This window comes from Lactuca serriola, chromosome 9, assembly GCF_051521515.1.
Source record: "Lactuca serriola cultivar US96UC23 chromosome 9, Lser_US96UC23_V15, whole genome shotgun sequence".
NCBI classification, from domain to species: Eukaryota; Viridiplantae; Streptophyta; class Magnoliopsida; order Asterales; family Asteraceae; genus Lactuca; species Lactuca serriola.
In genome coordinates this window covers 68,055,631-68,065,805 of record NC_136416.1, presented here as the reverse complement: position 1 = coordinate 68,065,805, position 10,175 = coordinate 68,055,631, and the positions used below count along the sequence as shown (strand labels likewise).

The window sequence follows — 10,175 nt, the reverse complement described above, 5'->3', positions numbered from 1 at the left end:
ACCCATGAGGGTTTTAGGGCTCAAAATGCACCAAAAGAGTATATCTAGGGCTTTCATGCAATATGGCTCCATAAAGGCTATCCAAGCTCCTGGAGCTCAATCATGCCTAGATCTAGAGGCTAAGCAACTTATTACGAACCCTAAAACACAAACAAGCTTGGGGAAAGGCTCAAGAAGGACTTTCATGGAGCTACAAGGGAAAATAAGTATGAAAACAAAGGGAAACTAAGTTATACCTCAAGGAATCACTGAGATAACACAAATATGTCTGGCCTCCTTCTTCTCTTCTTGATCTACTCTCCTTCCCTCTCCAAATCTTCAAGAAAACACACCAAAATGCTTCAAACTCACAAGGAACAAGGCTTGAATGAAGTACAGAGCTCTGAGGGTGAAGGGGGCGAGCTCGGGGGCGGATAAGAGGGTTTAAATAGGGTGCAAACCCTTGAAATTTAGGGTTTCATCAGACAGCAGGGACTCACCGAGTCCAGAATATGGACTCGCCGAGTCGCCAACTTAAACGTGTTCCGGATCCCGTCTCTACTCGGCAAGTCGGACCTACAACTCGTCGAGTCCAAGGATAAAATGAAAAACACTAAGATAAATTTTACGTATCAGGAACCAGGTGCTACAGTTGCAATTATTTATTTTGTATATTTTGCCTCTATATTTAATAATATAATTATATTGCATATAATAATTTTATTACTTTTAACTAATTAATCTACTTTGCTAAATATACAAAATAAAATGAATATAATATATAAAAAAGTATATCATTAAATTTCAAAGCAATCAAAATTAGACAAATATTGAATGTCAAAAACATTACAATATCAATATCTTTATCTCTTTTTTATTGTTTTTATTTATTTGAATGTTACTGTCAAGTTATAAATTTCTCTAAATTTGAAATAAATATTTTACTGATAAATAAGTTACATTTATAAAAAATGAAAATGTTAGATCAATTGAAAAATGATTTTTGTTTACTGGTTTTTATTATAAAGTAGTTGAACCAAATTTAATAAACGGTTTAGTTTTAACTTATAAGCTAATTTATCAATAAATTGTCGCAAATAGTTTATCAAAATATTAGCTTATAAGCTAGTTTATAAATTTCAAAAAACTATTTTGTGGCCTTAGCAAACGATAAATTGTTATAATCTAATTTATACACATCAAACATAGCATTAATTTTAATATAACATGTCACACGAGATAATGTTTTGATTTGCTTTTGTCACTTGAAGTTTCAATAATTAGATGTTTAGGTGGTTCAAATTTTTGACAAACTTCAATCATACAATGAACTAATAGATTATCAAAAAAGTCAAATGTTACATTATGTTAATTTTTTTTTTCACCGTGGCACTGTATTATTTTTGTTCTATATGGAACATCGTATTTTCAAAATTTGTTCAACTTGAAAAACTTCACCAAGACCCTTTTAGGATACCCGATTTGCCATGTTTAGTTGGAAAATACTATGTCTAAAAAAAATCTTTAGAACAAAAAACTAGAAAATGCATGTCTAAATAAAAAATGAAAATTTAGTAAATTGTCTCATTGAATGGTATAGAAATAGAAGTGCTCTGTATTTTCCTCTATGCTTGATATGTCGAAGTACATGGATATATATAGATAGAAATAAATCACTAGCTAATTAACTAAGGGGCAATTTGACTTGTACTTACCAGGTTTGACCAAAATTAATTAAAAAACATAAATTCAATATGTGGACTAAGAAGTATTTGTAACCCAATCAGTAACTATCAAACGATCCCTAATCCTTGAAAACATGTCAACTATACCTAGGAGACTAGGAATACAATTTGAACAAGTCAAATAATTTCTTTAACATAGTATCACTTTTACTTTTATCATGTTCTTAAATGGAAATGAAAAGGTCAAGATTGAACAAAATTGGATAATGCATGTTCAAATTAATTTCTTTTTTTTGTTGTCAAAAGAAAAAAAAAATGAAAAACAGTGTCTTGTGTTGAAGAATCAGTTTTATATCAACTACTTTTTAAATGTTTAGTGTTATATGATATGCCTAGTGCTATCTCCGTCCCAAATTGATAGTCCATTTTTGACTTTTGTAGTCTTTTTTCTTCAATTTTTACATTACATATTTTTGTTTTTGATAGATAATACTTGATACAAAATATATGAATGGTTTGTATTTTAAATGTTTTTTCATTGTTATAAGTTTTATAACACAAATAAAAATAAAAATATTTAAGGTCAAAATTGAAGAAAAAAGACTTCAAAAGTCAAAAGTGGATTATCAATTTGCGACGGAGAGAGTATTAAGTAAGCAAAACAATTCACAAGCATAATAAACTCTATGTAACATAGATAGGGATCGTGCTACATCTTATACTAACCCATAATAACAGTGTAAAAATTAACTAGAGCCAATATCTACATTCATACACTGGAGCAAAAAAAAAAAAAAACACAATATCATACAAAAACCCAAGATTCAGTTATAAAAACTTGAAGCAAGATAGAATAGATAGATGTGATGTTAGTGATGTTTACAATAATGCATTAACAAAAGCAAAGCAAAGCTTTGTTTATGAGCGAGGAGCTGCCATTTGTTGCTTCTTTATCCTCTCATCATGTTTTACCATGCTGCATTTAAATATATACATCTCAAGTAAACTCTACATAAAATGTGACAATACTATTCTTTATTTTTTCCTAAATTGTTAAAAACATTTCTTTTGTAAGTAAATAAAGAAATGATTTACCTTATATCATGAGGTGTAATAAATATCCACTGTGATCCTTGCGCCAAAGCAAAATCCACAATCGTGTCCAAGCTTATTTTCCTACTCACAGCATCCTGCAATATCAATATAAAAATTATTAAAACTTAAAAACAAACCCCACTCATTTTGTTTTTTTAAAAGAAATTTAATTTGGTTAAAAAGAAGTAATTTTACCATAAAGACATCAAACTCATCCATAGCTCGAAATGGAGCTTCTGTCATCTCATGAAGTGCAAGTGCAAAACATAGTGTTGAGAACGATCGCTCTCCTCCTGTTATTATAAACACATATCAACATTAAAAAAAAAAAAAAAAAAAAAAAATGCCTGATGTAAAAGTTATCCGAATGTAGTTATAAAAATTAATAAGAGGAAACCTGAAAGCCCTCTAGTGTCGCGAACATTGCTGCTAGTTGCATCTTGGGGCATCTTAACCTACATAATAATATAAGTAATAACTAACCAAATTAGGGCTATAAGGTATATTTACTATTTTGGTCCTCAAGTATTAACTCATTTTTTAATAAAGATTGTTATTTATAATAAGTTTAAATTACTTTGGGCCCACTACCCCCTTCTTCTCAAAGTAATACAATAACTATTTAGACTACGTTCAAACTTTTATTTAAAAAATAAAAATAGATAAAGGGTAGCATAGAACAAAATGGTTACAAAATCCTCAAAACTAAGGACGAGAATTGTATTTTACTCATGAAGTTACTTGCCTCTATTGAAAGCTTCTGCTCCTCATAACTAACTTTAATGAGCCCACTGATCCCCTTCTTTCTCAGATGCCCATTAAATCTAAACCACAGATTTCAATATGACAAGTGAGAAAACAAATTCTCTTGAAATTTTAACAGATAAAAGGAGGAAGAACATACTGCCACGTCAGCTGTCTCTTTAAAAGAGTGGCATTCCTCTGAAACTTGCTCCATCGTTTGTCAAGAGCCGTATGAATTGCCTAATATAGTAAATTTCAGAATATGAAAGATGTAAAATACAAGAATTGAATTGAAGGGGAGAAAAGGGTTACAGAAAGTTTGTCTCTAAAAGCTTTGTAAGTTTTCTGTTGTTTGATAATCTTTCTTTGTTTTTTATCATGCATCATTCGAAGCTCATCAATGGATTCCTGATGTCTTTGGCTTTCCTGTTGAAGCCTCTGTTTAAGCCTTGTGAGATGGGCTTGGAGTTGATCAGAACTTGTGTCATCACATCCTCCTAAACTCTCAATTTCACTCTCAGGGCATATGATTGAAGCTTTCTCATAACTCGCCTGTATTTTTATTTTTATTTTTATTTTTAACATGATTGTTCAATAACTTTTCTACAGAAAAACAAATTTTCATATATCTTATAAAAGTAAGTACACACCTTTCGCTCCCTTTCCAAAGCCTTATAATTTTGTTTTGCAGTTTCAATTCCTTTATGGACCTTCTGCTGCATAAGCCCTTCATAATGACGTTGTTCCTATACAAAATATATTTAGCACACATAATGATATATATACATATATATATATATGGGCAAAAATATCACATCACAAAAGTGAATTACCGCTTCAGCAGCACGTAAATCCTCCTCAATCTGAGTCAACTCACCCGTTGCTTTGTCCAGAGCGCTGATGTCAGCTTTTGCCGATTCTGTATACAAAAACAGAAATAAAAATGTAATTCTTATATAATTGTTATAAAAAAAAAAAAAAAAAAAATAGCATACCACAAAGCTCTTCGAATGATACTTTGAGTTCATTTGCTTTGGCTTCGGCTTCCTGCAATCTCTCCTGAATCTTCTCAAGTGACATCTCAAATTGGTTTTTATCATTTAGTAATTTCTGGAAATTAGTTTAATTAATTAGGACATTTGATTTGAGAATACAAATGTTTTACAGGGGTAAAATGGGAACTTAATATAGAGAACAAACCGAAGCTTCTTGATGGAGCTCATCAACATTAGATACGGATGAAGCTGCTGCTTCTGCTTCTGCAGCAAGTGAATTCTTCAAATCTTTTAGTCCAAGATTCTTGCTCATTACACACTTCTCTGAATTCATCCGTTGTCTCTAAATAAAGATTAAAAAACATAAGTACTGATATTAACATGTTTGGTCCCTTAGTATAGCTTATCTTTGCAAATTTGGTCCCAAAGAAGTTCTTTTGCAAAATTGGTCTTTATTATGAAATTTCCTAACGACTTTTGTCCCTGTGTCTTAGCCTAGCTGTAACAAAATTTAGAATGACCATTTTGCCCTTGGACCAAACTTATGAAAAGAAACAGTACACCACATGAGCCAGATCTGTAACTGAGGTCTATAACATTTTGATTTTATATGTGCATATGATTTTTTTAACTTTTCCTATTTTTAATGCATAATGTCAAATGAATTATGTGTTACAACATATCTAAATATATCTTGCTTTTCTAACACATATTATTCTTACTTATATATTATTAACATATCTTGTTATATAAAAATTGTTAGGAAACTTACTTCAAAATAAGGACAAAATTAGCACGAAAACAACTTGGACAAAAATGTAATTTACCCTAAAAAGCATCTTACTTTTGCATTTTGAAATTCATCTTGAAGATTCTTAACCCGTTCTTCAAAAGTCCTTTTCTTTCCCCGGATTTGTTTAGCTTCTTCTTGCATGTGGATTGCTTCTCTTTCATAAATTTTAATTTGATCATCATATGAACTACAAAGACGCCCACTCCTTGCATTCTTATTCGGGGGTAAAGTCGTCTGTGCTGAACCACGAGAAAACCTAGAAACAAACAAAAAAACCCAATATCTCTTCACTTTCACTATTTTGTATTAACTAAATAAAAAAAGAAATTTTAAATTATATTAATCTTACATCCTCTGACCCTCTAACGTATAAACCTCCTTCAAATTTGGAATCCTTTGATCAAAAGCAATCGTTTTTCCCATATCATAGTCTCTTACAAGCACCTGTCTCTCAGCCCCACCCTGCATAAACACACCAACATTTTTTTTTCACTAAATATAAATCAAAAATAAGAAAATGTGAAAGTCATTATCATTTACCACATCCACCAATACATTGACTACTGTTGGACTATCGGATTGCATTACTGAAATAGCAGTTGGATGATTTGTTTGAGGAAGCATGTGATTTGGAATTTGTAATCTACACTCAAAGTTTAATTTTCAGATCTTGTTATAATCATATAACTTATGTTCCCTAAATTAATAAAGAAACATACATACCTTGGTATAGAAAAATCATATATAATGATTTGAAGGTGGTGGTAGTTTGCTTCTCTAGCACATGATCTTAATAAAAGAGAATCTTTATGATCTGTTACTATGAAAGCATTCAGTAATTTTCCAACAGCATTTTCAACAGCAACAGCCCATTTGTCACCATGGAGTAATGCCTGTGATTATAAATCAAATCATCATATAAACATATAAGAACAATAGAGATGATAATTAATTAGATAGTTATTTATTAATTTAGTACTGACCACATGTGCTCCTAAAGGACCAATGGGAGGCTTTTTGAACTTGTGGTGGTTCCTCTCAATAGCTTTTAAAAGACTGGTAACTTTGTATCCTCCAAAAGCTGTCACCTGTTGAAAAAGATATATACAATCAAAAAGCTACAATTTTTAATAAAACATGAAGATATGTGAATTGTTGTTTTTAGTTAAATTAAGAAATTACAAGACCTTGTTTGTCTGATTCAGGCGTAGGTCACGAATTCGGCGTTGACTATCACTTATCTTCTTTTCATACTCATCAATCTGAAAGAGAAAAAATAAATAAATAAATTTGGTAAAGAAATAAATGAAAGCAATTCCATACCTCAGAAGTGATCTCTTTAAGCTCATCTCTTGCAATCGCTAATCTTTCTGATAAATCATCCTCAATATTCTTCAATCTGAAAGTTGATAAAATTAACAAAGCATAAAGAGATTATTATTATTATTATTTATTAAATGTACTCCTATGTTACACAAGAACCATGAAACAAACAAAACCTTAGGCAATCTGACTCAGCAACATTGATCTCTTCTTGAAGCTCCTTTAGTTTATTCTCCATCTCATGTTCTTCAGCCTACAAAATCCAGATATGATATTAGATATCCATGTTCATTGTAAATTGCTAAATATTTATACAAGTGAAGATGATATAGAAATAAAAACCTGTGTGTCTTTCATATGTTGTTCACTGACATCATTGATTTGTTGCTCAAGTAACTTGATCCGTTTAGCCATTTTAGCAACATTGTTCCTTCTTCTGCCATATTCTTGCTCTAGCTCAATCCTCTCCTTGGTAGCCTTGTAATTGATATTTTTATTAGTATGAAAACCCAATTTTTAGAATATAAACAGTGATTTATAACAGCTTTTGAATAGATAGTCATTTGCTATTTACCTTCATTTCTTAACATAAGGATAAATAGTCATTTACTCGGATACAGACAGTTCATTTAGTCCAAAAAGTTTTATGTATACAACACTTTACTCAGAGCCCCTTTATCTATACAAGACTTGATGTCAGTTTTTTAAACATACCAAAGATAGTTTCTGCTCTAATTCACTCTTCCTTTTCCTAGCTTTTGAAGTACTTTCCATCATAACTGCACTTTGAGCTTTCTTTTTGTCTAAACAATCCTGCAAGTCTGCTACTTTTGCCTACCAAATACATCAATATAAGTTTTTAAGAAGTACCCACAAATCAAAATTCATAAAGAAAGTACTTGAACTCTCTTCTTACTTACAATTTGTTGATCAATTCGAGCTTGACACTGAGGTATTCTCTCTTCAAATTTTTTAATCCTTGCAGTTTCTTCTTGGATTTGGTTATCTATGTCATATACCAGTGACCATGCACATTTTTTGGTCAACAACTGAACCTTCTGTGAAATTTCTTCAATATGTTCCATGCTTTTAATCTTTCCTTGTAATTCATTCAATTCCTTTTCTATAGGTGCTATTGACCTTTCCAACTCAACAACCTCACTATTTGCCTTGTCAAGATTGTCTTTAACACTTTTCAGTAGATCATCCACTTGACTTAAAAGTGTAGCCTTGAAAAAGAACTGAAAAACAATATGTCAAAAAAAGAACCCTATAAAGATTTTACATCCAAATATTATATACATGTTAATGAAAGAAAGACCTTGAATTTATCTTTGTCATTCCCTGAATGCAAAAACTCTCGGCTCTTGTCCTGGCTCATCACCACACAAGGATTTTCAACATCAATCTGCACATGGAAATGCAAGATGTTTAGAACATGTATGAGACTTAGTGGTGTGGATCTTTATATGAGTTGTACATAAGATTAAAATATGAGGTATATAATAATAAAAGTAACATGTGACTGTGTGAGATTTAGCCATTTAGGCAGATACTCACGTTAAAATGTTCCACAAGCTCACGGATGTCTTCTTTCCGGGTAGCTACTTTTTTCCCTGTTACATATCATTGAGTAAAAGATAAGGATCAAAAGATGGTTTTGTTTCCAGCATATGAATCTTTAAGGATGGATATAAAATTCAAAATCATGGAGAGAAAGGAGAAAGTAAACCAAAAACCTTGTTGATCTTTAAGGACGCTGGTACTGGTTGATTCAGTAATCCTGCGCTCTAATATTATAACATCTCCAAAAATGCCATGCTTAAAAGCATCCTCTCCCTGATTTTTTATTTCCAAATGAACAAGGGCGTAGCTGGAAACAAGTATATAGTATCAAAACATAGATCTTGTGAATAAAGAAAACTAGCCTCATGTCTAAGGTTTAGATCCATATGATATATGCAACAGCAGCAAAGCAAAGAGTGACGATAGAGAGGGCAAAATTAGCTTTTACAAAACTACAATATCTGGATTTCTGAAACAAACTAAAGACTATACAAACCTGCAACCAGTCTTTATAAACTCCTTCAATGTCGTTGCCCTGTCTGTACTTTTTGCTCGACATCCAAAAGCAATACACAAAGCCGTAAGTATCGCACTCTTTCCACCTATAAGACAAAAAAGACCACTCAAATGTGATAAACTTTTGACAGAGAGCAGATGAGATCTAAAGAGTAACAGAGAAAAAGCTAGACTGACTTCCGTTTTGTCCAGTGATGAAATTAACACGGTCGCCAATATCAATTTCCATATGAGTATGGCACATGAAGTTCTCTAATCGGATTTTGGTGATGATGCCTGCTTGCAAAGCCCCGGCGGGTCCATTGATAACCCTAGCATCGGCCATCTTTAGGGTTTTATCGCGAACTACAGTATGTTAACTACTGATCATACGAGTCACGCTGAATTCCGAACCGATTTCAATTCGCATCGTCATCAACAACAACAACAAGCGGTTGTCGTTGTTCCTTGCTTTTTCTCCCAACTTTTCTCTGCGATTAGGGGAAAATTGGCGGGAAAGAGTGCTACGCCGTCGTTGATTGCTCAAACGATTGGGCTTTTCTGGACTCTGACAGAAAAGTATAGAAAGGCACGCTTTTGAATTGTATCGTGAAATTTTAATACAAATATATGCCATTAAGTATATGTTATATTTAAAAATTCATTTTTTATAGATATTTTGTTTTTGTTGGTCTTTTATTTTTATTTTGAGTTTTCGATATAATTATATGCAATAAGTTATTTAAGGGATAATTACTTGATAGAGTAAGATACTTTTTGAAATATATATATTTAGTCCTTATTATTTTTTTTTGTAAAATAAACTCTTATACTTTATTAATATGTGCACATTAGGTCATTTTCACCGGATTCTACAGGTTTTGCTGACGTGGAAGGGTTTATTTTACAAAAAAAAAGAATAAGGACTAAATGTGTATATTTCAAAAAGTATCTTACCCTATCAAGTCATTTTCTTTTCTTTTATTTTGTTGAAATGAAATACTCAGGTGGTATCTACATATCCACAACGAGATTTTTCAAACTTTTATTCATCATGAAAAAGAGGGAGAACCCCGATCTTCGGCGACTCATTTGTGTGTTCCTACACATCACTGGTAGCAATGAGGAATGGTGGCAAAAACAACAAGGTCGAAGGGGGAGGCAGGAGGAAGTAGAAACGGAAGTTGGCGGCGAGGAGCGGCTCTGGTAGCCCCCTCGTCGATTCTTTCTTCTTTTTTTGGCAACATATCTCAAAGATAGAGACAAAGAGCGACAGATCGGAGAAACACAATAGGTAAAGGGTGTTTGGTTGTTGCTATTCGACCGAAAGGAAGAGAGACGAGAAAGAGAAGGGTCGCCGCCCTTTTCTTGTTGCTGGAGGATCACCCACCTCCGGTGACTAAGCTAATTAATTGCTATTTAGTGCCACTTGTGCTTCCACATCAGCAAAAGCTGTAGAATCTGATGAAAATGACCTAATTTGTACATATTAATAAAGTA

General features: G+C 32.2%; 1 protein-coding gene across 2 annotated transcripts; it reads right to left on the bottom strand.

Moving 5' to 3' along the window:
* Positions 1 to 2,339: 2,339 nt before the first annotated feature.
* LOC145072993 (structural maintenance of chromosomes protein 6B-like) lies at positions 2,340 to 9,275 on the bottom strand. Of its 2 annotated transcripts, XM_079019523.1 has the most exons (27): positions 8,874 to 9,274; positions 8,677 to 8,782; positions 8,354 to 8,487; positions 8,175 to 8,230; positions 7,936 to 8,022; positions 7,535 to 7,855; positions 7,329 to 7,448; positions 6,957 to 7,091; positions 6,791 to 6,867; positions 6,615 to 6,690; positions 6,479 to 6,553; positions 6,275 to 6,379; positions 6,015 to 6,184; positions 5,832 to 5,934; positions 5,641 to 5,753; positions 5,343 to 5,547; positions 4,704 to 4,841; positions 4,499 to 4,613; positions 4,337 to 4,422; positions 4,154 to 4,249; positions 3,816 to 4,055; positions 3,664 to 3,743; positions 3,505 to 3,583; positions 3,157 to 3,214; positions 2,955 to 3,052; positions 2,760 to 2,854; positions 2,340 to 2,640 (listed from the first exon to the last, which is right to left on the bottom strand). In XM_079019523.1, the coding sequence occupies exons 1-27, from the start codon at positions 9,019 to 9,021 to the stop codon at positions 2,583 to 2,585; spliced, it is 3,174 nt and encodes a 1,057-aa protein (XP_078875649.1). In that variant the 5' UTR covers positions 9,022 to 9,274; the 3' UTR covers positions 2,340 to 2,582. The 2 variants fall into 2 exon arrangements, with proteins under 2 accessions (XP_078875649.1, XP_078875650.1); XM_079019524.1 differs by lacking the exon at positions 3,816 to 4,055 and having other exon boundaries at positions 8,874 to 9,275.
* Positions 9,276 to 10,175: the final 900 nt, after the last annotated feature.

Excerpts from the sequence above, each read along its gene's own strand:
- LOC145072993 (XM_079019523.1), bottom strand. The coding sequence starts at position 9,021 with ATGGCCGATGCTAGGGTTATCAATGGACCCGCCGGGGCTTTGCAAGCA. Across the intron at positions 6,554-6,614 it reads TTAAAGAGATCACTTCTGAG|ATTGATGAGTATGAAAAGAA; the intron begins GTATGGAATTGC and ends TTTCTCTTTCAG. Across the intron at positions 4,250-4,336 it reads ATTTACGTGCTGCTGAAGCG|GAACAACGTCATTATGAAGG; the intron begins GTAATTCACTTT and ends TATTTTGTATAG.